At 40.7% G+C, this 18012-nt stretch overlaps 1 protein-coding gene across 1 annotated transcript in view; it reads left to right on the top strand.

The window, feature by feature from the left end:
* TAC3 (tachykinin precursor 3) overlaps nt 1-18012 on the top strand; it is a 216230-nt gene that overhangs the window by 179446 nt on the left and 18772 nt on the right. Inside the window, exons 4-6 of the mRNA XM_069758530.1 lie at nt 3264-3299; nt 5604-5657; nt 7240-7306. Of these exons, the coding sequence (XP_069614631.1) occupies nt 3264-3299; nt 5604-5657; nt 7240-7306 (157 nt within the window). The remainder of the gene's footprint in view (nt 1-3263; nt 3300-5603; nt 5658-7239; nt 7307-18012) is intronic.

Below are 18012 nucleotides of genomic sequence, written 5' to 3'. Positions count from 1 at the left end.
TGATCTTATTAAGAAGGCGGTAATCAATACACGGTCTTAGCGAACCATCCTTCTTGGCTACAAAAAAGAACCCTGCTCCCAATGGTGACGACGATGGGCGAATATGTCCCTTCTCCAGGGACTCCTTCACATAACTGCGCATAGCGGTGTGTTCAGGTACGGACAAATTAAATAAACGACCCTTAGGGAATTTACTACCAGGAATCAAATCGATAGCACAATCACAATTCCTATGCGGAGGTAGGGCATCAGACTTGGACTCTTCAAATACATCCTGAAAGTCCGACAAGAACTCTGGGATGTCAGAAGGAATGGATGACGAAATAGACAAAAATGGAACATCACCATGTACTCCCTGACAACCCCAGCTGGTTACCGACATAGAGTTCCAATCCAATACTGGATTATGGGTTTGTAGCCATGGCAACCCCAACACGACCACATCATGCAAATTATGCAGTACCAGAAAGCGAATAACTTCCTGATGTGCAGGAGCCATGCACATGGTCAGCTGGGCCCAGTACTGAGGCTTATTCTTGGCCAAAGGTGTAGCATCAATTCCTCTCAACGGAATAGGACACCGCAAAGGCTCCAAGAAAAATCCACAACGTTTAGCATAATCCAAATCCATCAGATTCAGGGCAGCGCCTGAATCCACAAACGCCATGACAGAATACGATGACAAAGAGCACATTAAGGTAATGGACAAAAGGAATTTGGACTGTACAGTACCAATAACGGCAGAGCTATCGAACCGCCTAGTGCGTTTAGGACAATTAGAAATAGCATGAGTAGAATCACCACAATAGAAACACAGTCTGTTCAGACGTCTGTGTTCTTGCCGTTCTACTTTAGTCATAGTCCTGTCGCACTGCATAGGCTCAGGTTTACTCTCAGGCAGTACCGCCAGATGGTGCACAGATTTACGCTCGCGCAAGCGACGACCGATCTGAATGGCCAAGGACATAGACTCATTCAAACCAGCAGGCATAGGAAATCCCACCATTACATCCTTAAGAGCTTCAGAGAGACCCTTTCTGAACAAAGCCGCTAGTGCAGATTCATTCCACAGAGTGAGTACTGACCATTTCCTAAATTTCTGACAATATACTTCTACATCATCCTGACCCTGGCATAAAGCCAGCAGATTTTTCTCAGCCTGATCCACTGAATTAGGCTCATCGTAAAGCAATCCGAGCGCCAGGAAAAATGCATCAACATTACTCAATGCAGAATCTCCTGGTGCAAGAGAAAACGCCCAGTCCTGTGGGTCGCCGCGCAAAAAAGAAATAATAATCAAAACCTGTTGAATAGGATTACCAGAAGAATGAGGTTTCAAGGCCAAAAATAGCTTACAATTATTTCTGAAGCTCAGGAACTTAGTTCTGTCACCAAAAAACAAATCAGGAATCGGAATTCTTGGTTCTAGCATCGATTTCTGATCAATAGTATCTTGAATCTTTTGTACATTTACAACGAGATTATCCATTGAGGAGCACAGAGCCTGAATATCCATGTCCACAGCTGTGTCCTGAAGCACTCTAATGTCTAGGGGGAAAAAAAGACTGAAGACAGAGCTAAGAAAAAAAAATGATGTCAGGATTTCTTTTTTCCCTCTATTGGGAATCATTGGTGAGGCTCCTTGTACTGTTATGGCTGGCAATCAGGCAACACAGCGTGCAGTAATCAGCGCACATACAGAGATCTGGCAATAACCAAAAACAATAGGACGAGCTCTGAGACGTGGAATCTCTGTAGACTGCAGTACCTGATCTATCCTCACACAACTATAAGCAGCAGTGGATTGCGCCTAACAACTACCTATGCAACTCGGCACTGCCTGAGGAGCTGACTAGCCTGAAGATAGAAATACAAGCCTGACTTACCTCAGAGAAATACCCCAAAGGAATAGGCAGCCCCCCACATATAATGACTGTTAGCAAGATGAAAAGACAAACGTAGGAATGAAATAGATTCAGCAAAGTGAGGCCTGATATTCTAGACAGAGCGAGGATAGCAAAGAGAACTATGCAGTCTACAAAAAACCCTAAAACGAAAACCACGCAAAGGGGCAAAAAGACCCACCGTGCCGAACTAACAGCACGGCGGTGCACCCCTCTGCTTCTCAGAGCTTCCAGCAAAAGACAATAGCAAGCTGGACAGAAAAAAACAGAAAACAAACTAGAAGCACTTATCTAGCAGAGCAGCAGGCCCAAGGAAAGATGCAGTAGCTCAGATCCAACACTGGAACATTGACAAGGAGCAAGGAAGACAGACTCAGGTGGAGCTAAATAGCAAGGCAGCCAACGAGCTCACCAAAACACCTGAGGGAGGAAGCCCAGAGACTGCAATACCACTTGTGACCACAGAAGTGAACTCAGCCACAGAATTCACAACACATTCCCAGATGTTGTAAGGAGGTCATACAGGCACGTGGAGGCAACACATACTACTGAGCATCATTTCCTTGTCTTGAGGCATTTCCACTGAAGTTGGATCAGCCTGTAACTTCATTTTCTACTTTGATTTTGAGCATCATTCCAACTCCAGACCTCCGTGGGATATTAGTTGTGATTTATGTTGATCATTTTTATTTTTTATTGTTCTCAACACATTCCACAATGTAATGAATAAACATTTACAACTAGAATATTTCATTCAGTGATATCTAGGATGTGGGACTTTAGTGTTCCCTTTATTTTTTTTGAGCAGTATATATTAGAATATTCATGGTTTTTGAAAGGCGAAAAAATATGAAAACTTGTTATGACGGGAAGGGATACACCATGTATTTTTTTATTATATTCCCGAGTAGATGGGGTTCAGTGGCGTGATGTTGAATAATATTTATCTCCAATGTGTTGTTGCTATTCTTCTCTAGGCACCACACAGGCACTACCTGCTGGCAAATGTTAGACAATATGTACTATTATTATTGTTAACTCAAATTGTTAAAACCAGTATGAAATTGTTCTACTTGCTAATATAGCCTGTCCTGGCAAAAAGTGCATGTGTTATTAATATCACTTTACTATAGTTTATTTATAAGACTTCCAAGGAGATAGCAGTGCAGTGTAATGGGGCATAGAATGCAGTACATGTAACATTTATACATAATAGATAGCAGTATGTAGGGTGTAAAGAGCAGCCGGGCAGGAAGCAGATGTGAGCAGCAGGTGTGATGAAAACACAGTATTAACCCTTTCACTTAACAATTTTTATCAAATGAGCCATTATGAACAAAAATGTTTATTGTTTTATAGATTCCAAGGAGCTTTCATCATCAATGCCATTAAAACGTAAGTAAAATTATAACATATTATCTGACAAAATTTCCATATCAAAGTGTGGAGGATTGGAGTGTAGAGAAATTAAATGGCTGCTATTCATAGGGCCTGTGATTTTTTGTTACTTCTACAGCAGGATTCTCCATGTAGGATGGCTTGCACATTCAAATTTGAGCCATGAAGAACACACTGTAGATATAAAAAGTCAACACACTCCTGTTAAAATGTCATGTTTTAGTCATTTAAAAAAATCATAGCAAGAAGAGTCATTTAAAAAAAAAAATTCCACATTGAATGTCACATATAATCTGTACAAATCCATAGAGAAACAAACTGAAATAATTTTGAGGGAGGAAATAAAAATAACAAAACTAAAAGAATGTGAATGCAGAAGTGTGATACCGTAAAGATATATATCTTGGTACCGTGTTAGCCAGTAGATAGAATAATATTTAGAATTGAGAGTCCTCAGTGGTTGATACCTTTTAATGGCTAACTGAAAAGATGGTAGCAAATTGCAAGCTTTCGAGACTACTCCGGTCTCTTCATCAGGCATAGACTAATAGAAATTCTGAAGAATCACATATTTATGCACAACACAGCACAGAAATAATGCCATAGAAAAGACAGGTGACGGGAAGCAGAACTACCATTATAAACATTTATGTCCAAAAATATTGGAGCAGTTCAAAGATAAGGAATGTGAGTGTTTTCTTGTCCTCTAATAGGGGTCTGGTCCTGTTATGATGACTCAACATGGTCTGAGAAGAAAATTCCTTAGTTGATGTAAAAAGACATAAATCCATGCGACACATTCATTCCTGCACTGAGTTTGTCAAAGGTCATCATCAGCTTATCTTCCCAAATTCTTCGGTCTCTTTGAGATTTGAAGTTACTTTTTAATGCAAGTAATTTCATATCCATCATGCTATGATTGGGGAGAGAAAAGTGTATTGCCACAGGTAGATCCATTCTTTTTTCTCTTATTGAATGGCGATGAGAATTCATTCTTATTCTAAGCTTTTGCCCTGTCTCCCCTACATACAGACCCCCAGTTGGACATTTAGTGCGATTAGTATGATTTTTTTTTACAAATTTGGGATTTTTTTTACCACTTTAAATAACCTATACCTATTTGGTGTCTGTGAACTTGTAATGACCTGGAGAATCATAATGGCAGGTCAGTTTTAGCATTCAGTGAACATGGTAAAAAAGAAAAACTACAACTGTGGAATTGCACTTTTTTTTGTTAAAACCAATGGTGTTGTTCAAAAGTACAACTTGTCCCACAAAAAACAAGCCCTCACATGGTCATATTGACCAAAAAATAAAATAGTTATGGCTCTGGGAGGAAGGGGAGCAAAAAACAAAAATGCAAAAATGGAAAATGGCCTGGGTTTTAACGGGTCAAAGGGGTTGTGCATCATTATGCTACTGGTCTGCAGACTGTGAGGTGTAGGGAGTGGGCGGTCATGTGGCCGCAATTATGCAATTAGCACATTACCTGCCACATTCCAGCTAGTCTGTGTGCGGCCTCACTCAATACACATGTGTTGTGTGAGGCCACATCCATCTATTTGTCACATGACCGCATATATGCAAATCACATACTTTCTGTCATGTGAGAAATCCAGCAACCACAAAATTCATTCGAACATCACATTTATTTGTAGATTAAAACATGAAAAAGTAAGGTTTAAAAAACACGTTAGCACAACTGTCAACATGTTTCGAGCTATATTAGCTCTTAATCATGAGCTCAAAACGCGTTGACCGTTGCGCTAACAAGTTTTTTAAACTTTACTTTTTCATGTAAAAATAAATGTGTTTTAATGAATTTTGCGGTTGCTGGATCGTCCACTTTTTTTCATTGTACACTTGCTCAGGAAACCAGCCTGAAACCTCCTTGCACCGCACCCTCATTTCTCAACCCGGTGAGCTAATGATTGCTTTATTGTGTTTTTCTAACCTGCTGTCACCGCCTGCCCACTCCAAGTGCACCTTGAAGATTGTAGCCTAAGGCCGGAGAACCCCTTTAAGGGTATGAATATTATTTTAGTTCTTTTATTATTTTTCTTTTTCCACCTGAAAAGATTTCAGTTTGTTTCTCAATAGATTTATGCAGATTATGGCTAACATTAAGAGTGGAAAAAAGTTTAGAAAATTACTCTTTTTGGTATGATTTTTTTTTTACGTGACAAAAATCTGGCATTGTAACATGGGCTGTAAATATTAATATTCTCATAGGAAAATAAAACATTATTTTAAAATGTAAGGTTTCTTTAAAAAATAATAATTTCCAACTGTACCTTACAGGAGACATGCATGACTTCTTTGTGGGTTTAATGGGGAAGAGAAATCTACAGCCAGGTATGTCTTTATTTCCATGGACTGATCCATTATATTCTATGTGGCTGTTCTCATGTCTGTTTTTAATCCGGGTCACAGATCCAAATTTCCCATGCAAGTCTACAGGTCCATGAAAACTCACTGACAGCATACACTGACTGCACTGATGACAACGCAGTGATGATGTAGTGGATAGGAGATGCTTTGCAATTTATTAGTGTATTTAGTTATATGAGAAAATTACTGATAAAACACAGATGGTAAAAACTGACACTGATCAAACACTGATGAAAAAATCCAGATCCAAAACACTGAGGAAACTTTTGTGCACCTGAAAATCACTGCTATCTGAATGACACTTAAAGGAGTTGTCCACTACTAGGACAACCCCTTTAAAGCTGTGCACACACAATGCAGAAGTATGCAAAAAGCCTACACTACTTTTTCATGAAGATTTACTTGTGTATGCTTATACAACTAAAGGGTTTATTTCAATTTTCAGAAGTGCACTGCCACACTGGCAAACACAGACAGAAAAGGGCCATTGTGCAAGAAGACCCTTTGAAGCCCAAGAGCACCTAAAAATGCAAAATTGCACATGAGTTTGTAGGTAGAAATGGGCTCCCGTACCTCTTGGGCCTCTGTGCGACCACACAGGTTGCACCAATGATATGTCTGCCCCTCTACCTCCTGGTTTCCTGCTTTCCTGGATAAGGGGGAGGCGGTGCGCTCCTGATGATTGACAGTTTGGGCAGGCAGCATGGCTGAGCCTCTCATCCAACCATGCCCTTTCCATTGCCGTTAGGAATGGCAGATTTGCCACAATAGCACCAAAGGAGTCAGAAGCACTGAATCTACCTAGATCCAAGGAACCGGCCATCTTTGGTGCAGAGCCTGCAAGCAATGGACAACGAGCTGTAAGCTAGCTCCAGAATTAAAAACTCTCGGTTCTTGAGTGCTGAGAGAGTTTTTAATAAGTAAATTACAATGTACTAGTGAAGACAAATATATTTGCATTTTTAGCAATTCAATAAGATGAGACAACCCTCAAGCGCTTATCATTAGTAAAATTCACAAAACAGCTGCAAAACATAAAGAATTAATAGGGCATGAAAAATCTGAAATCACTAAACTGTGTAAGATGCCACATAGATTTCCCAGTGAGTTAAGAAACTGCTGAACAAAACTTTACAACTCTACAAAAGGAGACTACTCATGTTGAAGATTTCCAGGATTGAAGAACTTCTCCATACATGTCCAGGTTGTATCTGTAGCCCGTGCACAGATTTTTACAAAGCCCTTGTTCAGATGTCTGGAACAACCACAATACCAGTCTCCAAGTTCAGCAATTGAAAAGAACATTTTTTTCCCAGTATATACGTAGCACAAACTGCCAGAAGCCATAGAGCCCATTCGACTATTTGCATTTCATGACTTACAATGTATCAGGGTTTTTTTTTACATAGTTTTGAGGAAAACGAGACAGATATTTTAAAATATTAAAATAATTAAATATTATTTTTTTTTTATATGCAGAAGACATTTCTGTTTAGATACCTTATTATTTCCATATACTGACCACATAAATCTTTAATATTTCAAGGCAACCCTAATAATGAAGAGAATGAAGCTGAGCCTGATTCCAGGTACTCAACAAATTGCCGAATGAAGTAAGTATCTGCTCAGTTATGCAGAATATTAACCATCAATGAAAGTCTCAAATTCACTTTCTAACTCTAAAATAGTTGTACAGTAGCATTCGAAGAGATGGCCAGGTGGTTTATACCCACTAAACCTTCTACATCAGTAGGTCGGGAACTTGTGAGATTATCTAAATGAGCTGGAAAGTGATTACACAACTTTATTCTTTGGGTCGGTGCGATTACAGCGATACCAGATTTATATCGGAGATTTATAATTGGTAGCTATCACACACTAAAAGATGCTTTTTGGGGGGGCAAAAACTAGTTTTTGCATCACTTTACTTGAGCACTATCATTTTTGCATATTTTTGCCTATAGAGACATGTGAAAACTTGTTTTTTGCAGGACGAATTCACGTTTTTATTCATACCATTTTTGTTCACATGACATTTTTTGATTGCTTTCCATTTCAATTTTTGGGAAGCAGAATGAACAAAAGGTAGCATTCAGGAATAGTTTTTTTTTGGTGGGGAGGGGAGGTTTATGTCGTTCCACATCTGTTAAAATTGATAATTCAGCTTTATTCTTTGGGTCAGTACGATTACAGCGATATCACATTTATATAATTTTTCTATGCTTTTTCACTTTTATGCAATAAAAACTGTTTAGAAAAAACAATTACCATATTTTTCGGACTACAACCCCTGACAAAAATTATGGAATCACCGGCCTTGGAGGATGTTCATTCAGTTGTTTAATTTTGTAGAAAAAAAAATCAGATCACAGACATGGCACAAAACTAAAGTCATTTCCAATGGCAACTTTCTGGCTTTAAGAAACACTAAAAGAAATCAAGAACAAAAAATGTGGTAGTCAGTAATTGTTACTTTTTTAACCAAGCATAGGGAAAAAAATATGGAATCACTCAATTCTGAGGAAAAAATTATGGAATTATGAAAAACAAACAAACAAACAAAAAAACAATCCAAAACATCACTAGTATTTTGTTGCACCACCTCTGGATTTTATAACAGCTAATGAACATACTGACTACAGAGCCAGTTATTAAACTGTACTGAATCAAGAAGTGTCATTTTTTTTAATTAAAAATTATAACTTATATACAATACACACAATTAAAATTAGTGCCTCAAAACCAGAACAATTCATCAATAAGAGGTAAGCGATGGCACATACAGGTATCCAGAAAAAGTCAATCTGATATACCGTATATACTCGAGTATAAGCCGAGATTTTCAGCCCAAATTTTTGGGCTGAAAGTGCCCCTCTCGGCTTATACTAGAGTCATGATTGGCGGGTGAGGGGGAGAGAGAACTGTCGCATACTCACCTGCTCCTGACGCTGTCCCTGCCTGTCCCATGGTCTTCGGCTGCCACTGCCGCAGCTCTTCCTCTGTTCAGCGGTCACGTGGTACCGCTCATTAAAGTAATGAATGTGGACTCCACTCCCATAAGGGTGGAGCCGCATATTAATTCCTGTAATGAGCGGTACCAGTGACCGCTGACAGAAGAAGAAGCTGCAGTGCCCAGAGACCATCTGTCCGGGAGAAGGAGCCAGGGACCACGCTGGAGCAGGTGACTATTTCATATTTACCTGTCCACGTTCCACCCGCCGGGTGCCGCTCCGTCTTCCCGTCCTCTTGCTGTGACTGCTCAGGTCAGAGTGTGCGATGACGTATTAGAGTGCGCGCCGCCCTCTGCCTGAACAGTCAGTGCGGAGAGACGGAACGCTGAGGAGCAGCGGGCAGCAGTGAGAGGTGAGTATGTTTTTTTTTTTTATTGCAGCAGCAGCATTATATGTGGCACAGCTTTATATGGAGCATCTATGGGGCAATAATGAACGGTATGGAGCATTATATGTGGCACAGTTTTATATGGAGCATCTATGGGGCAATAATGAACGGTATGGAACATTATATGTGGCATCTATCGGGCCATAATGAACTGCATGGAGTATTATATGGGGCCATAATGAACTGCATGGAGCATTATATGGGGCATCTATGGGGCCATAAAGAACTGCATGGAACATTATATGGGGCATGTATGGGGTCATAAAGAACTGCATGGAGCATTATATGGGGCATTTATGGGGCCATAAAGAACTGCATGGAGCATTATATGGGGCATATTTGTATATGGAGCATCTTATGGGGCCATAAAGAACTGTATGGAGCATTATATGGGGCATATTTTAATATGGAGCCTCTTATGGGGCCATAAAGAACTGTATGTAGCATTATATGGGGCTCCTGATTCAATATGGACATTCAAAAACACTTAACCTACTGATGTCTCAATTAATTTTACTCTTATTGGTATCTATTTTTATTTTTGGCATTTACCGGTAGCTGCTGCATTTTCCACCCTAGGCTTATACTCGAGTCAATAAGTTTTCCCAGTTTTTTGTTGCAAAATTAAGGGGGTCGGCTTATACTCGGGTCGGCTTATACTCTAGTATATACGGTATTCCCTTTCATACAATATTGCTTAAGGACATTCTTGAGGATTTAATCACAAAATTCCCTTGAGGTAATTCTCTTAAAGTCTCAAATTGACATTGCATATCAATGGCTAGTATACCATACTACAAAAAGTGTAAATGCATATTGATTACAAATAGCTACTAATTAATCCGCACAGAGACTCATTGCCCTAGTAGATATCTCTACCAGGCAAAACAAATTCCCACTGCAATATTTCACAGCATGGGACCGCAAATTGCTACAACATTGTCCGCCTCATAAACACTGCATATATAGCATGAAAGGAGACTTAAAGCCCCTAATAGGTACATATTACCTGGATCCGTAGTGCTCCAAATATCCTGCCTCGTGGCACGCTACACCTCTGATACCCCTACTTTTATTACAGCTTGCAGGCTCTGAGGCATGGACTTAATGAGTGTCAAACAGTACTCTTCATCAATCTGGCTCCAACTTTCTCCGATTGCCAGATCAGCTTTGCAGGTTGGAGCCTTGTCATGGACCATTTTCTTCAACTTCCACCAAACATTTTCAATTGGATTGAGATCTGGACTATTTGCAGGCCATGACTTTGACCTTATGTTTCTTTTTTCAAGGAATGTTTTCACAGTTTTTGCTCTATGGCAGGATGCATTATTATGTTGAAAAATGATATCATCCCCAAACATCCTTTCAATTGATGGGTTAAGAAAAGTGTCTAAAATATCAACATAAACTTGTGCATTTATTGAAGATGTAATGACAGCCATCTCCCCAGTGTCTTTACCTGATATGCATCCCCATATGATCACTGACTGTGGAAATTTGCATGTTCCCTTCAGGCAGTCATCTTTATAAATCTCATTGGAACGGCACCAAACAAAAGTTCCAGCATCATCACCTTGTCCATTGCAGATTTGCGATTCATCACTGAATATGACTTTCATCCAGTCATCCACAGTCCATGACTGCTTTTCCTTAGCCCATTGTAACCTTGTTTTTTTTCTGTTTAGTTGTTAATGATGGCTTTCGTTTAGCTTTTCTGTATGTAAATCCCATTTCCTTTAGGCTGTTTCTTACAGTTCGGTCACACACGTTGACTCCAGTTTCCACACATTCATTCTTCATTTGTTTTGTTGTGCATTTCCTGTTTTGGAGACATATTGCTTTAAGTTTCCGGTCTTGACGCTTTGATGTCTTCCTTAGTCTACCAGTATGTTTGCCTTTAACAATCTTTCCATGTTGTTTGTATTTGGTCCAGATTTTAGACACAGCTGACTGTGAACAACCAACATCTTTTGCAGCATTGCGTGATGATTTACCCTCTTTTAAGAGTTGATAATCCTCTCCTTTGTTTCAATTGACATCTCTGGTGTTGGAGCCATGATTCATGTCAGTCTACTTGGTGCAACAGCTCTTTAAGGTGTGATCACTCCTTTTTAGATGCAGACTAACGAGCAGATCTAATTTGATGCAGATGTTATTTTTGGATATGAAAATTTACAGGGTAATTCCATAAATTTTTTCCTCAGAATTGAGTGATTCCATAATTTTTTCTTCTGTGCTTTGTTAAAAAAAAGTAACCATTACTGACTACCACATTTTTTGTTCTTGATTTCTTTTAGTATTTCTTAAAGCCAGAAAGTTGCCATTTGAAATTACTTTAGTTTTGTGCCATGTCTGTGATCTGCTTTTTTTCTACAAAATTAAATAACTGAATGAACTTCCTCCAAGGCTGCTGATTCCATAATTTTTGCCAGGGTTTGTATAAGAGGCACCAGACAAAAAGACGCACCTATGTTTTAGAGGAGAGAAATAGAAAAAAATTGAAGCCAGAAATGTGGTCGAGTCATGACACATGTTATGGGGAGGATATTTTCTGCTGACACTGTTATAGGGCTAATGTTCCCCAATTCTGTACTAATACCCCCTTCCTGGTATATATGGCCCCCCATCCTGATATATACATATCTCCAACCAGGTGTATATGAACCCCATCCTGGAATATGACTCCCCTTCCTGGTATACACTCACCTCATACTAATATATATGGACCCCCCTACCTTATCCTTGTATACTTGGCCCCTTAGCCTAGTATACATGCCCCCTGTTAGGTGTCGAGTTCCCGCCGCTGCACAGGGGGAATCTCGAACCATGCCCACTAAGGTCTCCCATTCTCCTCCAGCCACAGTGGAGCCTGCTCAGCAGAGACATCGATTCCAGCCTCTGGCTCAAGCAGATACTGTGTGTTTGGTTACAGCTGCCTTTGCAGGCAAAGTCATTGTAATCAGCATTGATCAGCGGCGAGCAGATGTTCCAGGGACTAAGTCCTGCTTTTCTTCTACTGAGCATGCCCACGGGACAACCTCTCATTGGAGATTGGCGATCACATGCTCAGGTCCTGTAGCATCTCCGATTGGATCACTAGGAAGGTCCAGGAAGGCTACAGCTATAAAAGGTTAGCATGGCCGCTCGGCCATGCGCTAGTATAAAACTGAAATTGTGTGTGTGTGGATGTATTACTGAATCTGGTGAAAGCTCCTTAATCATTCCCATCCCTAGTGTTGTTGAAAGTACTTGGGTGATTGAGCTACCTAGCACCAGACTGTGCCATCCAGCACTAGGCACAAGCTACAGCGTCTATTAGCAGCGACCACCAGTGCGGCGCCATGCGCAATCAGTGCACTTTCCTGACCCTAGTTAGGGTGGTTAGTGGCATCCGCCAGAGCGGTGCTGTACGCACTCAGTGCGGTAAATGTTTTAGTTAGTCCTGTCCTGACAACTGGTCAGTGTAGGGTGGGAATTCCCACTTGGACTCAGCACCTGACTCAGGGCATCCTCAGGTGTGAGCTCAAAAGCCACCGAGGGTCAGAGCGAGTCCAATCACCAGTTTAGTGGGGTGATTCATAGGAATCCCACTAGCATCTTTCAGCTGCACCCTGTGACTGCTAACAGGGCACAGCGTATATTTGGCAACTCTGTGAAGCAACAGAGTTTGCTTCCATGCACACTGGGTGAGGTCTAAACCCACATGCGAGGAAGCATCCACCCGCCATTACTCAGCAGCAGGTTCCATCTCTGCACGGTGGACACCGGGCTGCGAACGCACCTCTTATCTCCCTTTGTATTATTTGGTGCATTCCGCTAGCCCTAACACCCCCTTCCAGGTATACATGGCCTCCCATACCAATCCTGGTATACATGCCCCCCATGCCAATCCTGATATAAATGGTCCCCTTGTCCCCGTCGTGGTATAAATGGTCCTCTCATCCCCATCCTAGTATACATGGTCCCCTCATCACCATTCTGGTATACATGGTCACGGCATCCTCATCCTGGTATATATGGTCAACTCATCACCATCCTGGTATACATGGTGCTCTCATCCCCATCCTGGTACACATAGCCCCCATCCCCATCCTGATATACATGGCCCCCATCATGCTGCACACATTAAAAAAAAAAACAATTCTACTTACTTTCCCTGTGATGCCTTGTAGTAAGGTGTCCTGTTCTAATTTAATTGAGTTGAACTGGCTCTGTATTCGAATGACCTTTCTGATGGCAATGTGTGCGTGAGCACTTTCTCACACTCACAGTGACAACAGTGCGTTCAAAGGATTTCACTGGATATGGCACCCTTTATCACGTCACCGAGAGGCACTGAGCAAGCATGCGCAGCTCAGTATCTCTGCTGGATGGCATGCTGTATAGTTGCATCATGCAACAATGCAGCCTGCCATCTAGATGTAGTAGAGCTAGATGAGTCATCCTACAAATGGATTATTATCTTCACATCAGGAACAGGTGAGGATGATGTTACTTTATTATTTTATATATTTTTACAGGAGGCATGGGCTACAATGGATTGGGCATAATGTGAGTATAACTCATTTTGGTTAATTTAGAATCAATAAAGCTCCAACGAAGTATAAACCCGCTCAGCGGGGAAGCCCACTTAGTGCACAGGTATTGCGTGAACTGATAGTGCAGGCATATATACAGCAGTAAGTGCTCTGTGAGCCGGGGTGCTACTCCAAAGAAAATAGCCACAGTGAATACAAAAATCAAAAGAAATGGATGGCACTCACGGTTAAAAAAATTTCTTTAGTGTGACCAGTAGAAGCGCCACTGCAGCGCAACACAGCTGTCTTCCATTCCACTCCTGCTCCCATCCTCCCGACGATGATGTTTTAAAGTATTGGAATATAGAAAAACATTTTTTAACCAGTGAGTGCCATCCGTTTCTTTCGATTTTAGAATCAATAAAGGAGTCTGTGTTATTTGTTCAAATAAATGACTTTATCCTGGGTGTTACTTTTTTTATGCCGTTTGACTATGGGATTAGTAATGGGACTGTCTTACAGACACCTCTTCATTACTAGCCCCTGGGCTTGATGTCAGCTGTCAATACAAAGCTGACATCAACTCCAATACTATCACCCCACTTGCCACCACACCAAGGCAAGTGGGAAGAGCGAGGCTAAGTGTCAAAATTGGCACAACCTATGGATAGGCCTTTTCAGGGGCAGCTAAGAGCTGATGTTTTTAGTCTGGGATGGGCCAATATCCATGGCCCCTTCTTAAGTTATTAATATCAGCCCGAAGCTGTCTGCCTAGTCTTCTCTGGTTATTAATTATAAGAAGGCCCTATGTCATTTCTTTTTGGGGTCCCCCATTTTAATAACCAAGAAAATAGAAGTATACCCATCCCAGGCTATAAACATCTGCCCCAGCTGTCCGCTTTCCCTGTGCTGGTTAATAAAACTCCACTCCATTTTTTTCGAAAAATAATTTATTTAGTAATAACATATATGTACAGTAAGCTACACAGGCAAAGCACTCATATATTTCACTCACATATTTATATATCTTTCTGTATCTATCTATCTACAGTTCTGTGAAAAAGTGTTTGCCCCCTCCTGATTTCCTATCATTTTGCATGTTTGACACACTTAAATGTTTAGGATCATCAAACTAATTTGAACATTAGACAAAGATAACACAAGTAAACACAAAATGCAGTTGTTAAATGAAGGTTTTTATTATAAAGGGAAAAAGAATCCAAACCTATAGGGCCCTGTGTGAAAAAGTGATTGCCCCCCAAAATTAATAACTGGTTGAGTAACCTTTGTCAGCAGTAGCTGCAATCAAGCACTTGTGATAACTGGCAATGAGTCTTTTACAATGCTGTGGAGAAATTTTGGCCCACTAATATTTGACGAGTTGTTGTAATTGATCAATATTGGAGATTTTCCGGGTATGAACCACGTTCTTAAGGTCATGCCACAGCATCTCAGATGGACTAAGGTCAGGTCTTTGACTATGCCACTCTAAAGTCTCAATTTAGTTTTTCTTAAGCCATGAAGAGATGGACTAAAGACTTACACTACTCCATCTGACAATTAAAATTGTGTTTAGTGATGTAAGGTTTGTTTGCAGCTGCTCGGTCATGCCATGAATATACCATCGAACCGTTTTTATTCTGATGTTGCCAGAGGTGTTTGGGCTGGCATTTGGCGACCAACCTCTGTAACTTTGTGCGGTCTGTTAGCTTCTGATTCAGGTTCTTTGGTTATGAAATGCTCTAAAAAAGAGTTTTCAAGCAGAAATCGTTTCAGAAAACTTTCCTTATCAGTGAATATTTTAGGATGATTTTTCTCTTTCTGAAGTGTTTCCTGAATCTGTTTTTGAAGAGGTTTTAAATGGTTTTGAAAGAGGTTTTTTTTAAGGTTTTTTTTGCAGCCTTTTATTTAGACAGTGACTGGCTCAATAAGGTTTCCATTAGGAACTGCTTCAAATAAGTGATGTGTATTTGTTTTCCCCTAGGAGTTTTGTTAAAAAAAAAAACCTCATATGAACACAGCTAGGTTGATTTTCCATAGAAATTAATTGTAAGTGTTTTCTAAAGCTTTTTGAAGTATGTTTGGGGTATATTCATGCTGACTTTTTCATGAGCTTTTGGAGTAACATCCTCATCAAAAACTGCTTCATAACCTCTTTGAAAACTCATAATTTCTATGGGAAATCTACTTTGCTCTTCATACAGTATGTGGAGTTTTTGGAGCTTTTTTTCCCTACAGAGTTTTTCAAAAATTGAAAAATTAGAGTACATGTTAATTTTTTGAACAAGATCCTAAGGGTGTTTGCAAATATCAGCATTTTCAAACCTGTCTGATAAAGATGTCAAGAATGAACATTTTTACTAAGTAAAAATAACTTGCTATACATATGTTCAAGGGATTGTCCACTACTACTACAACCCCTTCTCATTTCTCATGCTGGCCCCATTCAAATAAAAACACTTATAGTCACCTGCAGTGCCGACGCCGGTGTCAGCATTCGCTTTCATGGGACTCACATGAGGTGTTATACTGATGAGCAAAAGGGTAACAATGTTTTAAAGGGACACTGTCACCTGAATTTGGAGGGAACAATCTTCAGCCATGGAGGCGGGGTTTTTGGGTGTTTGATTCACCCTTTCCTTACCCGCTGGCTGCATGCTGGCTGCAATATCGGATTGAAGTTCATTCTCTGTCCTCCGTAGTACATGCCTGCACAAGGTGCTGTAAATGAGAAAGGGGTTACATACAGAGTTATAGATATCATTTACAGTAAACAAATTTACAGTGACAGACTGGTACAGAGGGGAGAGGACCCTGTCCTTGCGGACTTACATTCTACTTGTCTTGTCACTGTAATGTTATTGCTTTGCTACTGGTGAAAGAAAAAAAATTCTTCCTGTATACTGCAAAATACAACCTGTTCTCACATTCCCTAATAGCTCAGTGTATTATTAGGTTGATTCCCAGGCGAAAAGTCACTGGTTCAAATCGAGGAGCAGCCATGAAGAAGGTTTCCCAAGAAAAGAGAAACCGCATCATCCAGCTCATCAGTAGCGGTCTCTCAGCCCAAAAAATTGCCAAACTGCATCATGTGAGTGATATGACATTTGAAAGAATAAAAAATGTCGTGCTTTCATCCATTCAAAAGCCAAGAGTTGGATGTCCAGGCAAAATATCGGAGTCAACAAGTCATCACATGGTCTATCAGCAGTGGAGGTAACTCGTATGACCCATGTTCATAGAATCATAGAATGTTAAAGTTGGAAGGAATCTCCAGGATCAGTGTGTCCAACTCCCTGCTCAATGCAAAATTCACTAAACCATCTCAGAGAGATGTCTGTCCAGCATCTCTTTGAAGACTTCCATTGAAGGAGAACTCACCGCCTCAGCCTGTTCCACTCACTGATCAACCTCACTGTAGAAGTTTTTTTCCAATATCTAATGTGTATCTTTTCCCTTTCAGTTTTTTTACATTGTTTCTCGTGTTTGCTTGTGCAAATGAGAATAATGATGAACCCGCTACATTGTGATATCTCTTCAGATATCTGTAGACAGCGATGTTACACAAGTCTGGTTTGGTGGCTGACAACAGGTGAAGAAGCCTCGGATTCAATATCGTGTTAACAAGCTTCAGCTCAAGTTTGCAAAGGAATTACAAAAAGTAGACAGTAGAAGATTGGAAATGGGTGATTTGGAGCAATGAGATAAAAGTCAATAGACTAGGCACTGATAGGTGCAAATGGGTCTGGCAGAAACAAGAGAAAATGGGGCTAATGGATTGAGAAATTGAAGAAACTGTCAAGTTCAGTGGAGGAAGCCTGATGACGAGGGGTTGTCTAACAGCCAAAGGTGTTGGATACTTGACTAGGATTGATGATGGTCTCAATGCTGACCTATAGGTGAGTATCCTACAAGATGAGGTATTTCGTACACAAGTATTATGCTTATAAAAAAGACGACGTAGTGTTTCAGCGCTGCAACGACCTGAAGCATACATTGAGATTGGCGAAGAAATAGTTCAACAACAATAATGTAGAAGTGCAGGATTGGCCCCCACAGTCCCCAGACCTCAACCAAGTCAAACACTCATGGGTAGGGTTGAGCGAAACGGGTCGAACATTTTCAAAAGTCGCCGACTTTTGGCTAAGTCGGGGTTTCATGAAACCCGATCCGACCCCTGTGCGGGGTCGGCCATGCGGTACGCGACTTTCGCGCCAAAGTCGCGTTTCAATGACGCGAAAAGCGCCATTTCTCAGCCAATGAAGGTAAACGCAGAGTGTGGGCAGCGTGATGACATAGGTCCTGGTCCCCACCATCTTAGAGAAGGGCATTGCAGTGATTGGCTTGCTGTCTGCGACGTCACAGGGGCTATAAAGAGGCGTTCCCGCCGACCGCCATCTTAC

This window comes from Ranitomeya imitator, chromosome 3, assembly GCF_032444005.1.
Source record: "Ranitomeya imitator isolate aRanImi1 chromosome 3, aRanImi1.pri, whole genome shotgun sequence".
NCBI classification, from domain to species: domain Eukaryota; kingdom Metazoa; phylum Chordata; class Amphibia; order Anura; family Dendrobatidae; genus Ranitomeya; species Ranitomeya imitator.
This window is presented reverse-complemented; position numbering and strand designations above follow the sequence as displayed.